Here is a 17,163-nt window from a genome sequence, read left to right on the forward strand (position 1 = left end):
TTGAAGGTGCATTACCGCCACCGACTGGGCTGGAGTGTGGAACAGGAGATAATGGAGGAAAAAACCCCGGTATTTTTTCACTATTTATTTCTTTTAAATACTTGGTCATTTTTGGGGTTTTGTTTTCGAGTAGTGTTTTTATTTCATCCTCGGCTGGTTCAGCAACGCTCTCTGCCGTTTTGTTTTTCTCTACTCACGATATAGGAGCTGATATCCTAGCAGTAGAGTAGCCAATCAAAGCGCACGGTTGCTCATATCCAGTAAAGATAGATATTACTGTAATATATCTAGATGCAGTGTACTAGATACCAATCATGGATATTAGTATTAACATAAAATCTAATTGACAAAATATTGAACATTTTAAAAGTGCAGTGTGTGTGTGTGTGTGTGTGTGTAAGCTCAGCTAAATTGGAAAAGCGCCTATTTTTGGTCTTATTCTTCATCCGTTCAGTTTTGGTGAGCCTGTGGTCTCCGATTTACTGTTCTTGGCTGATGGGAGTGGAGCCCCATGTGGTCTTGTGCTTTTGTAACCCGTCTGCCTCAAGGCTGGGTGTATTGCGCATTCAGAAATGCTTTTCTGTTCAGCATGGATGGAAAGAGTAGTTATTTGAGAGACATTAGCCGCCTGGTCAGCTGGAACTTTAACCTGGTTATTTTCCTCCAACCCCTTTCATGAACGAAGTGTTTCTGCTCAAGCCAAAGTCACCGAAATCAAGATTTTTCCCTATTCTGATGTTTGATGTGAACATTAACTGAAGCTATTTACCGGCATGGTTTTATGCGTTGTGTTTCTGCCATATGATCTGGCTGATAACTGCATGAATAAGCAGGCATACCGGTGTTCCTATTAAAGTGTTGTACGTATCAGGAAGAAGAAGGATGTGCAGTGAACCAGCAGGTGTAATTTGTAAGTTGCCATGGTACACGTTTCCAGAGAAACACGAGAAAATCTTGCAAGCAAAGTCTTGTTTCTCTGGAAAGTTTATGTACTCGCGCCTAAGATTTTACTACATCTGCTGCGGTATGCTGCAGTTATTTTCTAGAGGCTTAGTTTTTAATAACGTCAGTTTATATAATTTTATATACGTTCATTTGTTGATTGTAGATGTACTAAAGAAAATCTGTGTTTCTGAAACAGAAGGGATAAATGGATCTTTGACCTTGAATGCCTGAATGTTTGTATTGCGATTCGAGCTCCTAAATGTACAGTAATTTCACTCTTTGGGTCAAAGTGAATAGAGAAGCTGGATAATGGAGTCAGTGCCTGAAGTGTTTTTTTAATGATACATTTTTAATCTGAAACGCTTCACCCTTTAAGAGTGTACACTGGAACAGGACAGGGTGCAGCACATGGCTCAGGTACTGTATGTGGATGCAGAAGATTGGAGACAAAAGGTTGTCTGGTGCATCTTATTAAAAAACGAGCCTCTTTTAAGACAGTAGCAATAAACAGGAAGTGACTAATCATGTAAATAATAAGGTAGTATTGTTTACACTGTTTCCCCCCACCCGTCTCTCTCTCTCTCTCTCTCTCTCTGTGTGTGTGTGTCTGTCTGTCTATCTTGTGTTCTCTTTATCTCAGACTCACAGAAAAATGTAGGTCAGGACTGTAATTTCAGCAATGGCTGGGGCCCACGATTGCTAGAATTCTTTCTTTTTTTAGTGTTGTGTGTGTGTGTGTGTGTGTGGGTGGTGGTGTTGAGGGGTGTTATAGATTTATGGAATACTTGTTTCTGAACAATCCACGCCAGGTTTTCTTTCTGTCCCACACGGATGTCAGCCAGTTAAAACATGACCCAAATCCTTTAACCCAAAGTGCTTAAAGAAAAAAAATAAAAAATCCTGTTTCCTTTCCACCCTTTTCCATTCCCCTCCAATTGACTCCAGGATATGAAGTGCATTCCAAATAGTAAATATTTTTTTTATTATTAAAAAAAAAAATTCTCTTCTTATCCCTGCGTTTTTCCACTTTTTTTTTTTTATAAACTCCCTAATAAATCCTTTATAGGAACTTGAAAGCTGAAACACGCATGGATTGTTTCTCTCTTTCTTTCTTTGGTGGAGACGTGTAGTTCTCAGACCGTGGCCATGTTTGCTGAATGAAGCTGCAGCTCACAGTCTGGGTCCTCATAGGGTCTTGGAGCCTCTGTGAATGAGGAAGAGTGCAAACAGTGGTAGATACAGTTGTTACACTTCGGTGCTAATGATCTCTCGGTGCTACTAGCAGCCCACCGCAAACTGTCATCAATTAACATCCCCGCAAGTTCCACACAGAGGGGGGGAAAAAAAAGCTGTTTCTCTTTCACGCTACATTTACAGCAGTACACATTTATTTCCGATTTCGAGAGATTAGTCAGGAGACACCTCCAAACATGTCTCAGTCGAGGCAGCATGGACTCACTGTAACTTCCAAACATGGGTGTGAAAGATGGTATTCGATACGTAACGAATAAATAATGTCTCGCTCGGACAATAATCGTGCTGTGATTTTAGTTTGAATATAGAATGTAATTTAACCTCCTAGGGCTTAGCGGTCACATGCGTGGACAGCACTTTTTAGAAATTCGGCACGAGAATCCACATATGTGGACATACTTTTTCTCTAAAAGTACATCTTATCAAAAGATGATGCTTAGTTTTTATTCTAATCAGGTTCTGATAAGCCCAAATAGCAAAGAGAAATAAAAAATGCATGTAAAAAAACAGCTTGGGCCTTAGGAGGTTAAGGTAACAACAGTATTATTTGTAATAGGGATGAATGTGTACACAAAGATTTCAACAAAAATGTGATTTTTAGAAAGCAAATTAATAAAAAACGTATGAATAATAATAATAATAATATTTCCAAGGCATTATTTGATTCTCTTTCCTTGTGCAGATGGTTTCCATCACCGAGTCTTGGCTTGCCTGATTGGTGTCAGCCTAGATTAGGCAGCCGCTCTGATAGCAGTCCCAGCCCTCAGCCTCTAACGGTGTTAGCAAGACCCTTTTCCTGCCTGGCTTCAGACAGCCTGCGAACTCCCGAGTGCAAGCAAACCTAACGAGGGAGCGAAACTATGTCCCAAATCAATTTTGCGCACATATGCACACTCATCTGAAAGGTAGATGATGTATAAATGTAGAACAGGGTTTATCCCCCCCCCCTCCCCCTTTCTCTTGCATGGCACATATTTCACGGTAATGTCCTTCACATTAAATTTGGTAATTGTATCACGACGTTATTCTGTTTTTCAGCCTTATAGGCTTTATTCAGATTTATATCTTAATATCGTCAGCCATTACAGTTTTGTCTATGCAGGCAGACAGAGGAACAGGACTATCACTCGCGTATCAGTATTAATCATTTGAACCGAAGCCAAAAAATCCTCCAGTTCGAATTAAAAACACCGTCTAATATTTGCACAGAGCGTCCAAGCATACACCTGCTCAAATGATTCTTTAGTGCTTCTGTCTTCGTCAGATGGATGCTGGGAACATGATAGGAGGCAGCGCAGCTCGGGCAAAACGTTCAAGCTCGTCAGGCACACCGCATTGTGCCGTGCGGAAAGAAAAGGCAGCTTTTGTTACGATCCTTATCTTAATTCCCCGGGTTTTCGACAACCGCTTTTACCTCCCTTTGACATTCAAAACATTTGGGGCATTTACATGAGCGAGGACGCCCAAACAGCGTAACTCGAGAAGCCTCACTTTCTCCACTAGATGTGGTTCGTCGCTGTTGTTCAGGTTCTTTAGTGCCTGCCGCCGTTGGCATGCTAATTTTCAGGGTGACAGGATTCAGGCCTACGTCGCTAGGAAGGATAGCCCCCTCCAGAGGTCAGGAGGATTCCAGAGGGATGCGAACACCCATTAGTCAAATGCTGCGGTGCAACATTGATATCATTGCCCCTTGGGCCCACTCTTTTTTTTTTTTTTTTTCCCCTTCTCCAAAGTCTTTGCAGAAGCTGGTCACACCGGATCTGTTAAGCTGGCATGATGAATAATGCAAAGGAAAAGGAGATATTCAGGGTACACAAAGATTGAGGGACAGAAAAAGATAGACAAAGAGGAAGAAAGGCAGAGAGAAAGCCAGATAAAATATACATTCACAATAATGTGTCTCAGGTCCATGAGGGCAGACTTTGGCTGGAAGGGGGTTTATGATGGTTATGAATTTTGCGTGGCAGCTTTTACAGGTCCGTCGTACAGGGGTGGTCGACCCCTCACAGCGTTCAGCCTCATTAAAGCGCAGATTACTTTGTGGAATCTTCTCTCTCTCTCTCTCTCTCTCTCTCACACACGCGCACACACACACACACGGGGGGGGGGGGAATATTTTTTTCAGCCAATACAGTAATTATACCTGTAGACGGGTTGGTGGGAGTCTTTGTGCTTAGTGACAGGACACACACACACACAAGAATATTTCACTATCCTTGTCAGGACCTTCGATTGACATGATGATTAATGGAACGCAATAATATTGGCTCTTTTTTAAATAATAATAATAATAATAACCTGCCAGATTTTCCTGTCCTTGTCTGGTTATTTAGTCCCCGCCAAGATATAAAATCATGCCCACACACACACACTGCACAACACTTATTAAACCAGCACTCAACTCTGCTTTTCAGTGAAGGGCACATGACCTCTGCACACCCGGTCACATCCCTGCTTTCTTTTGGCCGCCACATACTCAATGGCAAATAAAATCTATCGCCAAGTTTGTGACGTGTAGAACACGGCTGTTTTTTCAGGAGACGTGGCCTAATTACCACCCTGCAGGAGAGGGCGTGAAGTGTGTTTGTGGGTGATCGGCAGCCATCGAAGTAACTATGAGTCAGAAAGCATTTACAAGCAGGGTACCTACCGAGAGGCCAAAGTGCCACCTGATCTCATCTCGCTTCCGTTCCTTCTTTCTTTTCTGCCTCTCCATCTCTCTTTTTCTCTCCCTCCGTCGTTCCCACACCGATCATTTCAAGATGAGCTTGGTCACCTTTTCCCTTGAAAGGCGACACAAACCAGACTTCTGCTCTTTCTTCCTGTGCAGAGCGAGCGAATGAATGGAAGTGATCTGGATCAGAGGGTGTACACAAACAGAGGCCCATTTGAAGGTGCACTCAGACGCGCCCGTTTGATCTCGCGGCTGTGTCTGCAACCTTCTGACGGCCAATTCCCCGTTGTTGCAACACGCAGCCCGGACTTGCGGGATTTCAGCTACAAAGCGGACACGTTCTCTCAAAGAAATTGGCCTCGTTTTGCTTCGTATGTCTGTATGCAAATTCTTGAACTTGTAAAACGGTATCCGTAGGAGTGGGTTTCAGCAATCCTGAAATGTTTCCAAAGCGGAATTTGGTCATGCATCAGGAATTCATGCCTGAAACAAAACGTACAGGTTCTTCATCTTTCAGAACGTGATGCGCTTAGGATTAAGGACCACCAGGATCATAAATTATACAAGCGCTTAATGTTTATAATGTCTTGTTTTCTGGGTATGTTAGCTCTTCTGTGTACATTTACTGTACCGTGAAGCACATCCTCAGCTTTTGATTCCTTTATACCGTAGACGTGGTGTCGTGTGCTGTGTTTTGATGAGTTTGGTAACTCTAGATGGCAGTGTTTAGCTTTCCCGTGTGGTGCCGTTGGGAGATTTATTAAAGAATGATAGCGGCCATCCATTCATCTGTCTGTCTTTATCTATACTCGCACAAAAACTAAATTACACTTTTACTGTACTTTCTGAAGAGATGGACACTTTAATGATGGGCAATGCAGCGGAAGAGCCATGACAGTCATACTGGCATTTATCATTAGGCCGTGGGTTTGTGCAGCCCAAGAGACCGTGTGTGTGTGTGTGTGTGTGTGTGTGTGTGTGTGTAAGCCTTCCCAGCCGTATGCTATAGGTGACCTCAAGGGCTGCAGGTTGGCTAGCTGTCTGACCTTTAAAATGCACAAGCGGCAGCTATCGAGTTTCAGTGCTGGAATTAGCCACTTGAAATGCGGCGAAGGAACAAAAAAATGATTGATAACAATGTGAAACGGGAGCCGCAAAGGTTTGCGTAGGGCGCCCAGCTGTAGCGTCCTCCTCTTTCCACTCTCTGATTTACAATGCAGCAGTCGGTCTGTTTGGCAGTAGGTATTTCAGTACCGTCGTGTTTTTCGCTGCCTGAGAATCCAAGAAAGCAATGTTTGTTTATTCTCACCCGGGCATGGATACGCTGATCTTTCGGAAGACAAATATCAAGTTTCAAAAATATCCCTCTGCGAGCTTTTGTGTGCCTCGCAAATATTTGTTGTGTGTCTTTGGCGGTCAGAGCATGCAAAATTTATTCCTGCGTTTATTTCCTCAGCGGTGATATTCAGATCAAATCTTGTAAAATTTAGCTCGTGGTGCGACTCGGCGTCTGCGCTCGAAGAACACTAATCAAAATCGTTAGCCCACTAGTAGATCAAAGGACACCCAAACCAAGAGCCTCGTACATGTGGGACTAATCGCACAGATAAATCGAATCATTGAAGCCTCGTCTCTCACCACCGGTCCCTGAGACCACCGACAGGTTATTTATGCATCAAAGTCGGATGTGTTCAGGTGGGGAGGTGGAAACCTAAAGACTCTGTCGGTAAAGTTTACGTCGAAAGTGCGCGCTTAATTGGACTGGGTTTGAAAAATACAGAAAGGTAAAACTGCCAAATAATTATACTGCTACTTTTTCTTTGCTGCCTGTTGGCCATACAAAAAAAACAAAACAAATTCAGGGTAAAAATGATCAACAACTTGGACAATTTTATTTAATACCTGGCCTTTAAGGCCCCTGCCAAAGATGCTTCAACAAATGCGTGCTGAGTTTTTTACCAACTAGAGGGATTCATTAACCTTCGACCTGCTCAGCTTCCTCCTTGGCCTGATTGAACACTGATAGATGCAGCCTATGAATTGGAGTGGAAACGAGCTCGAATGCTGTGCCACACACAATCCCGCGCTGCGTCTGACCTGGAAAACTATGACGACTCCCTGGGAGCTGCTGAGAAATCAAGAAGAATAAAAGTTGAAAAAGAGCCGTTCTTTCTACCCGACATGGTAAATGTGCAGCACACCTGGGTTGCCAAACCTGATGAACCCCCTTTGTTGGTTTTTGAGTTGAGCCATTTGTGTGGGCAACGTTGCATAGCTCAAAGCATCCACACACACACACACACACACACACAGAGAGAGAGTGTGTGTGTGAGAATGAGCGCTGCTAAGGTTACATCTGGTACAGTAAATTCGTTGATTTAGCCTGCCATTGCCGGGCCTCTCTCCTTTTATTTGCGCCTGGAACTCAGTTGTGATGTAAATATTATCTTACAGCTCACTTCTAAGCTGGACACACATCAGTAAGCACCTTTGTGGGATTAGCATCCAGCCAGGGCTTGATTTATCCAGGGAACTGGAAGGCTTTGTGTAGCCGTGGCCGCATAGGAGGAGGGATGCAGCTGGGTTGCTCTTTTCACCAGCTTTTTTTACTCCGTGTCCCGATCTGCCACCGTCGTGCATGTCCGTGCTGCCCCTGTGGCCCTCTTAAACACTTACAGCTGGTGAAATGCACTAAACCTGTTTGAAGCGAGAAGAAGAAAAAAAAAAACCTCCGATAGCCTGTTTATGAATTCCTTTCACACTGTTCTGAGATGCATTAAGAGAATTGCCACCGACACTGTGAATGGATTTCACCGCACTCGTACACTCGGATCATGCGCAAAAATGAAAGTGTTTGAAATATTCTTGTTTCTATTACATCTTGTAGCAGAGAAACATTCGCCAGGATTCTTTGGCGAGGAATTTTCTCGAAGGATGCGTCAGATAGTCGCGTCGTAGCTCTTGTGCCGAGAGGCGGCACTTCTACTGTTATTTGACCTCGTTGCTTCTTCTTTTCTTTTTTCTCCACTGCCCAGCAATTCAATCAGTGCACTCCTTCAGTCCTTTTGTTACACCAAGCAGCTCTCGGGCCATCTGGAGAGACAGAGCAAAGAATTGATTTTGGCATGTTACAAATAACCCTTGATACCTGAATTCATTGGCTTGACAACTGTTTACCAGCCAAAAAGAAAAGGAAAGTTATTATAAGGTTCTGGAGGGTTTTAGGATGTGTGTGGGGGGGGCATTATAGACTTCCGTGGTGTCCCTTATTAGCAGAGAGCCCGATCCAGTCTCCTGATATCGTAGTTTCTTATGCGATGCAGATAATGCCTCGAGTAGTTTTCAGCAGTCGGTTTACTGTAATAAACAAGGATGCTGAGAGGAAAAGGAGGTAAGTGACAGACAGATAGAGAGAGAGAGAGCGAGAGAGCTGCTGACTGACAGGAGATACTAACTCTCGAGTGACAGATGCCCCCAGCTTGACAGGATGTATGCACAGATGAGGTCAAAGGTCAATTTAACCCCAAGCACTCCTGAAAAATTTCCCGCTCACTACAGTATTCACTACTATGTCCTGGGAATGTAGGTAAGAAAGAAATGCTATACTCTCAAAAAAAAAATACACTCTTGTATTTATTTTGCAGATCAATCGTGCTCCGAGTTTTGGGACGGATCAGAAGATTGATTATGACGTGAAGAGGGGGGTCTTGCTCAATGCCCTGAAGCTGCTGAACATCAGGTAGACTATAAAGTGTCTTTTTTTTCTCTACTTTTTTTTTCCTTCCCCCATTCAGTATTCCTTCTCAGTAGTCGTGTTTAAAGGAGAACTGAAGTCATTTTTAAACTTGCTTTATTTCTTAATTAACATGTAATTCAATTACGTTTTCGGTTTTAGTAACCTCGTGACTCGTATTGGCAACTAATTGCAATTAAATATTATACTTATCGGCCTATTCGGTTTTTAGCCGTGTTGAATTTAGTTCGTTTGGTCCACGGCAGGCGTCGCTTACCCGCGCGATCTTCACGAGACTTCAAAATGTGAAGCGTCAGCCAGGTGTCCGTGCCGCCATTTTGAAAACTGTTTTCCAAACGAAGTATTGCACAAAAACGAGTATACACTGCAAAAAATAAAAATCTCATCTCATTATCTGTAGCCGCTTTATCCTTCTACAGGGTCGCAGGCAAGCTGGAGCCTATCCCAGCTGACTACGGGCGAAAGGCGGGGTACACCCTGGACAAGTCGCCAGGTCATCACAGGGCTGACACATAGACACAGACAACCATTCACACTCACATTCACACCTACGCTCAATTTAGAGTCACCAGTTAACCTAACCTGCATGTCTTTGGACTGTGGGGGAAACCGGAGCGCCCGGAGGAAACCCACGCGGACACAGGGAGAACATGCAAACTCCACACAGAAAGGCCCTCCCCGGCCACGGGGCTCGAACCCGGACCTTCTTGCTGTGAGGCGACAGCGCTAACCACTACACCACCGTGCCGCCCAAAATAAAAATCTTAGGAAGTTTATTTGTCTATTTTTAAGTCAAAACATCTAGCCACCCTTATTATAAGACATAATTGCCCAACAAGCAAAACCTCATTTAGCTAGAAAGGCTAGTTTTTAGACAGTCCATCTTGAAAATCTTGTATAGACAAAATGTCTTGAAAAAGTCTTATTTGGAGCACCTTTGAAAATAAAACAAGTTTTTTTTTTTTTTAAAAAAACAAGTTTGGACATTTGTCAAATGCGGTTCATCTTGTTTCAAGAAAAAAAAAACAAAGAACGCTTGTTTTGGGAATAAATGAACTTTACTGAAATCTTTGAATCTTTCATTACAATTCAACTCCACCTTACAGATCCTCAGTTTACTGCGACTGTTTTCTCAGTCATTCAGAGTGAGCTCCTTCTAGATGCTGTACAGACTCCAGACCAGACAAGTGCCTTCAAAAAGGCTATGAGTGAGTGGAGGGCGTTTTAGTGAGGGCTTTTTGGAATGCTGGGAGTTAAGTTCAGTGGGTTTTTTGTGCCTGATCTTGTAAACCCCTCGTACACATGAATAGTCAGTGCCCCCAAAATGCACTGTTGCTTTGGCGTTGTGTAAGCACTGCAAGTCAAAATGCGTAGACTTTTTTATTTTATTTTATTTTATTTTATTTTATTTTATTTGGTGCCTGAGGTCCTGGGGAAGTGGAATCTTAAGAGATGTTTTAATGTTTGAATGTTGAAATGGGAAAAAAAAATAAAGTTGTTGCAATGCTACACGTGTCGTCAACTTGATTCAAGATAGTCTCCGGTCTCATATCTAGAGTATTTTACTAATTACAGGTCACAAAAGGAGAATCTTTTAAGCTAGCAATGCTTAGTTGTAGAATTGAACAATCCTAATATTAGTATATTTATCTTAAATTCAGTTTTTACTGCTAAGACTTTGTCATGAATTTAAGTGAAATACCCTTAAAATGAAATAAATAAAAATGACTTGAATGGCTAAATGTAAGAAGTACGATCTTGTTATAAGAACTATTTTGCGTTAATCAGATCTCGCATAATAAGTTCCCCAATCTTATTTTGGAATTATTTCATCTAAAAACAGGTTAGATTTTTCATCTTACTTTAAGAAATCTTACCAAGTCAGATTTGACTAGTTCCATTGGCAGATTTTTTTCACCTGATTCAAGCAAATATGCTTTGTTTTAATCTTTTATTTCTTATTTTTGAAAGGCCATTTTTTGCAGTGTGAATGACGATCACTGCCTACTTTTTTCAAACTTTCCCGATCGCTATCAAAACAAACTAAAGTTCCGGCTTGATTACGTCAGCATTCGAAAGAGGGCACGCGCGTCTTTTGGCGACGTTGGCAGATGTCATTCGCTTTGATTTCCGCTGTACGTTTTACTTCCGTCCTACGAAGTCTCGCACAGGTCTCGACGAATCTCGTTTACGGCCATCGCTTTGACATATGGACCGATTTATATTACAGAGCATATTTCAAACACTCATAACTTGCTCTAGCAGTGACAAAATGGCGATCAAAAATGCATTCCGATATTTAATAAAATGAGAAATAGAATTTTGATAATAGAAAATTTGCCTTCAGTTCTCCTTTAAGAGAGATGAGGAAGTTAAGTGATAAAGGCACACGGTCTGGCTTTCGGAGCGTGTTCATTTTTATCGATTAGCTTGAGTTCGTTTTTAAAGGCTCAAGCGTGTTTTGATGTTTAAGAGCATCCTGATTATTTCAGGCATTCGAGCGAGCGTGTGAGAATTTCTTGCACACTCGCTTGCGCTTGTTTATTAGGTGGAGGTATCTGTAACAGATTATGGAATAACCCCCAGCATTATGCTCTCTAAAGCCCATGAGCTCCTTTTTAACATTTGTGCAGTAAGTGTGTGTTCCAGTTTGTGATTGGAATAGTGTGTAATTTGATACGGATCATAGTTTGACTGGATACATTAATTAATCACAGGACATACTGTGGAGAGTATACCATGCGAGCGAACGGTGTGCGAATTTACCCGCCTTTGTTTGTGTGCGCGTGCGAAGACAGCAGTCCCCAGGCAGTAAACACCGTCCAGGCTGATTGATCATCTCAGACCTGACCTCTAAGCCTGGACTCTTGTGTCCTAAATATAGCCCTCCATAGCAGCACCGGCACTACATCAGGACATAAGAGGACGTGAACACACTGCAGCTCATAGGATCGTGTTTCAAGTGTAAACGAACCAAGATGCATTGTGATCCCACTGTCAGAGTGAATTCATTCTAGCCTCTCCAGAAGTTTAGTGCAGCTCTGCGGATTTCCAGACTAAGAGTCGTTCCGATGTGAAAGCTAGCGCATTGCACCATTAAACAGGCACTATATCCTCTGTGCCCGAGCGACCTGTCTTCCCCATTCCAGAAAGTTAGCATGACGTCTTTAGTGCTTGGAAGTAGTAATATAGTGGCTCGGCAGGTTAGTTCTCCTAGCATTAGGGATGTAAAGAGAACTTGAAAGCACAAAAAAAAAAAAAGAATTCAGCGACCTTAGGTGGTCTGAGAACAACAGCAAATTTAAAGGGTCAGTTGGTGAGGAAAAAAAAGTGCTGGGCTGTTTAAGAGCAAATCTGCCGAGAGATAAAAGTTTGAAGCCGTTTTGTCACACATTTACTTTTTTTTTTCCTTCACAGAGCGAGTGATAAGCGTCGAAACCTGGCCCAGCAGAAGGCCGAGGCCCAGCGACGGCTCTACGGCCAGGGCACCATGAAGAAACTTTCAGCAGGTTCATCCGAGTGGGAAAAACAGCACCTCACCCTGGAGCGGAGGAAAGAAGAGCTGGTGAGGCTTTGCTTTTTTCTTCTTGCAGAAACTTTCTTTAAAACTTCTCCCCAGGCACATGCGTAATGCTTCGTTGGCAGTTCAGGGCGACAATGTCGTATTTAATTATTCATGTTCAGAAATTACAAAGGCGATACATTTCAAACTTTTAAGTGGCAGTTCGCAGAGATGTGCTCTGTGCTCCGGTCTGGCTCTTGATTGGTCTTTCGGGCCAAGCTTTATTGTATGAAGTGATGAATGAATGTAAAATTGCCGCAGGTAGGTGGTATTTTCAAAGGCCAGGGCGAAAAGTGCATAAGAGGGTAAGAGCGTGGGATTTGGGGCGGGGTGGGGCTTTCAGCAAGCGGTCATGTTCTAGTGTTTAGTAGAGATCAGTGACTATAATTGGAGGCACCCTGCTGCTGCGCTGCAAATTGACCATCTGACCTTTTCACAATTACAGTTTGTGATGTATTAAAATGGGAACATGGGACTTAAATCCGTATGAATCATGATTTGACTCTTCATATTAACAAGTGTAAGGGAGGGGGGATTTTTGCATTCAGCTTTTTGTTCACGCTCTGATACTTGACTTCATTAAGGCTCCACTAACGGCATAAATAGATGTTGTTGTTTGTCGAAATAAGCCCAATTGAGTTGGATCGCTTTTCTCAGGACCTCGTGATTTTTTTTTTTTTGTTTTAGAAAGAGAGGCTGGCCCAGGTTCGCAAGCAGATCTCCAGGGAGGAGTATGAAAAGCGTCATCTGGGGAACTACAGGTAGGCCACGGGAGCACCTCCTCCTGTGGGATACTTCTTACATTTATAAGGTCAGTTATGGAGCAGGATGCTCCTGGGAGAATAAAGCACCAGAGAAAGTATGGCATAAAGCCCAGTTTAGAAAAGGAGAGCGAAAGCTGTAGCGGTCTGAAATGATAGAAGACAGCAGCCAGGGCCTGATTTTAATGCCCCTTGGTATGCACACACACTTAAACATGCACATATATAGACCTGGGGCATGCTATTGCCAAAGTATCAGGAGCTTTTCTCTCCCGTGATGCCATGGAGAGCAGGGATCATCAATTTTTTAATATTTGCCTGTCAGATGAGCAGATGCCTGCTTCAGAAGACAAGTCAGGGGTGGTTTGGCTTCACCTCATCCTTTGCTCATCGCCAATGCTCTTTTGCTTAAAAGAAGTGCTTGCTATATGCCATGGCAGTGCCCTGGGCTTTATTACCATTCCTGCTCTGTTTGTTACACTCGAATGCGGAGCGTCTGGTGCTGCCTAATGAAGACCCCCCCCCCAATTGGGAAGCGGCACTGGGACTTGATTAAGGCGCCCCTCATTAGATGAGTCTCCCAACTAACCTTTTTTCTATTTACTGGAACGGAGTTCAGGTACGGGGAGCCTGCTTCAAAGAGGAGCCAAAGCCATTTAGTGTCTGTAGCATTTATCACACTGCTCGATGAGTAATTGTGACGAGTCGCTCTGGAATAACGCCACCACTTAAAAAGCACAGAGGAAGCATGGGGAGTGAATCTGGTTCTTAAATAGGTTGTTTTCCAGCTGATGTAATTTCTATTGCCTGCATCTCCAGTCTAATAAAAGATGCTGAAACATTAAAAAAAAAAAAGCTCAGGAAATATATGGGGCAGACCAAGATTTAAACATACGCCATATGATCAAGGCGAGGCAAAAAAAAAAAAAAGTCAGACGCACATGCCTCTAATAGGTTTTTGCTACCACACGAGCCATAATGCACATACGCAGGTCTTAATGGATTTTAGAGCTTTATCCAAGGATCTTAACATTTACATTACTTCATCCCTCGATTTTGCCGCAGCCGGCTAAGCTCCTAACTAAAGAGCATGTTCAAATGTTAGCAGAACGTTTACCAAGCAAAAATATGTCCAGCTCGAACAGAGATCGTTCCTACTACCGTTTTCGTTTATATAGATCGATGTCATGACGTGGGACGTGCAAGTTAAAGATAGAATTGAAACCGTAGATCAAATTGAAGGTGTACACATGGCTTGTTGATCATATCGAAACATCATTCCGTCTCACCTTCAGCACGAAGTTCCTTCCAGCAACTGTGCTGCAGCCACATCAAGCCTCACCAAAAGTGCACGACTTTAAAAGTGAGACGGCTTTTCGATTTCACAAAACTGGTGAAATTTAGTTCGCTCTGTAATTTGGTCATCGTGATGTGTTTATTTTAGGGGTGGGACTAGATTTAAAAAAATAATCTAATTAATTACAGGCTTTGTGGGGGCGTCGTGGCTCAGGTGGGTAAGGCGCCACACCATAAATCCGGGGAGCCGGGTTCGATTCCGACCCGAGGTCATTTCCCGATCCCCCCCGTCTCTCTCTCCTGCTCATTTCCTGTCTCTACACTGTCCTGTCCAATAAAGGTGAAAAAAGCCCCAAAAATATCTCATCTCATTATCTGTAGCCGCTTTATCCTGTTCTACAGGGTCGCAGGCAAGCTGGAGCCTATCCCAGCTGACTACGGGTGAAAGGTGGGGTACACCCTGGACAAGTCGCCAGGTCATCACAGGGCTGACACATAGACACAGACAACCATTCACACTCACATTCACACCTACGGTCAATTTAGAGTCACCAGTTAACCTAACCTGCATGTCTTTGGACTGTGGGGGAAACCGGAGCACCCGGAGGAAACCCACGCGGACACGGGGAGAACATGCAAACTCCACACAGAAAGGCCCTCGCCGGCCCCGGGGCTCGAACCCGGACCTTCTTGCTGTGAGGCGACAGCGCTAACCACTACACCACCGTGCCGCCCGCTTTGTAATTAATTAATCTCAATTAATCGCACTACCGTATTTGCCCCAAAAGCAACATTTATTTTATGTAACTAAATAATATGTGAAGAGTTCAAATAATACACAGACATGATTTTTAGATTCAAGCTCATTTAATGGCTGTAAACAATAAATTGCATTTCATTTTGCAATAGTAAACAAAGGTATGGTCCCTGTCCAAAATTGAAGAGACTAAGGTTTCAGTGCCATTTTACTAACCATTTTAGTTGTTACCTTCTGGATCACACGCCGCAATCTGCAATACATCTCGCAGACCCTTGTCTTCTACCACCGATAGCGGTCTGCAGTCCAGGGCAATCCACTTGGCCAGCGTGTTCGTTAAATTTTCCGACGTTGCCCTGCTCATTTTCTTCTGGAATCCAGCCATTTCTTCGAGTTTGCACTGCTGATCGGAACTGCTACCTCGAGCTGCAGCTGTTTCAGTAATCGCGGTGACATGCTTGGCATTTAAACGGTACCGTAAAGTTGACGAGCTTCTGTGATGAGCAAACTCCTTTCTGCACAGTTTGCAATAAACTGTGGTTTTATCAACAGTTCCATCGGGTGGTTTTTTTGAATATAAATTTACCGTCCAGCAGACCCGGCGCGCTTTCGAGCTCCGTTGCTGTAACTGGAACTGTGCGCGTCGGTATATTTGTCGCACCATAACACGGTGCACTAACAACGGTTCCGGGTTGTTTGGCATGCAAACTGCGATAAAATGCGTTTAATATTTTTAATGAATTAATTTGTTTGAAATTAATTAATCTTAATTAACGTGTTAATGTCCCACCCGTAGTTTATTTCTGTAATATCTTAAAAAAAAAAAAAAAAACAGGTCATTCTGTGGAAGTTATTTAATTTGAGGAGATTCCCGAGCAAAGAACGTGCATGAAATTGCTCACTTTGTGCAGTCAAGCAGACAGAGGAAGTCCGTGTGCGCATGCGCAGGTTTACCTTCTTCTTTTGGGTTTTACGGCAGCTGGCATCCACAGTGTTGCATTACTGCCATCTAGATTAGATTAGATTAGGTTAGATAAAACTTTATTGATCCCTTTGGGAGGGTTCCCTCAGGGAAATTAAGATTCCAGCAGCATCATTACAGATAAACAGAGAAAAGAAATAGAGAAAACTTCTAGATAAATTAAAATAAATTATTTACATATACAAATATAAAAGAATAAGATATGGGGAAGAGAGGAAGGAAAGGGGGGAGAAGTGGGGTTAGGGTGAGTGTGTGTGTGGGGGGGAAGCAGGAAAGATATTGCACATTGTCCTGTATTGCTTATCGTCAGGCTAGGCTACTGCTCCTTCCCGTCCTCTGTCCTCCTGTTTCCCCTCCTCCCCCCCAGAGAGGAGTTGTACAGTCTGATGGCGTGAGGGACAAAGGAGTTTTTGAGTCTACAGGTTTACCTTTGAGCGTGCACTGACAGTTCCATCATTCTGTCGCTAAACGAACAGCTGATCACACCGAGGTGCTCGCTGAGCGCCGATATTTATTAGTTTGGTCCTGCGTTTCCTTTCCTTCGTATATAACATAACGTCTTTTCTTCTCGCTTTCCGTTACTGTAGTCGGCCTTTCACGTTTCATTCGCGTCCTCCGTTTTTCTCTCCTGTTTCAAATTTGTATCCCACAATGCCTTGCGCGAACAGGGAAAGCCCACCACGTCATGCATGACGTAGTCTCTTGTATTGCGTCACGGTGAAGCAAAAAATAATAGCGGAGAATTTAAGGCCACGTGGCCCTCAATTCATTAATTGTTCTATGGAAAAACGACTACTAAAATAAAATTGGAAATCTGTGATTTGAATTCAGTAGCTTTCGTTCCACTAAAGAAAAATAATTGGGTGTCGGGGAGAATTCTTTTTATGACCTAAACGTGAAAATTTGAAAGGCGGTCTAGCGTTAAGGCTAACGCTAGTGTGCGTTAGTAAAAGAGTGATTGGGAGCTGTTTAAATAATATGACAAGCAGGTGTATTCTCCTTACTCACTTTCCATTGCCTTTCTCTTTTTGCTTACAGACGTATTTACCCCCCAGATGACAAGCTGCTCTTGGAGAAGTATGAGGGTCTCCTCTCAGTTGCCTTTCAGACATTCCTCGCTGGGCGAGCAGCCTCGCTTCAAAAGGAAATGAATAATCCTCTGAAACGAATGAAGGCAT

At 43.1% G+C, this 17,163-nt stretch overlaps 1 protein-coding gene across 1 annotated transcript in view; it reads left to right on the forward strand.

Moving 5' to 3' along the window:
- Positions 1-17,163, forward strand: part of ttll7 (tubulin tyrosine ligase-like family, member 7) — a 184,839-nt gene that overhangs the window by 113,528 nt on the left and 54,148 nt on the right. Inside the window, exons 10-13 of the mRNA XM_060941574.1 lie at positions 8,518-8,612; positions 12,045-12,192; positions 12,877-12,950; positions 17,024-17,159. Coding sequence (XP_060797557.1) covers positions 8,518-8,612; positions 12,045-12,192; positions 12,877-12,950; positions 17,024-17,159 — 453 coding nt within the window. The remainder of the gene's footprint in view (positions 1-8,517; positions 8,613-12,044; positions 12,193-12,876; positions 12,951-17,023; positions 17,160-17,163) is intronic.

This window comes from Neoarius graeffei, chromosome 15 (genome assembly GCF_027579695.1).
Source record: "Neoarius graeffei isolate fNeoGra1 chromosome 15, fNeoGra1.pri, whole genome shotgun sequence".
In the NCBI taxonomy this organism is placed as follows: Eukaryota; Metazoa; Chordata; class Actinopteri; order Siluriformes; family Ariidae; genus Neoarius; species Neoarius graeffei.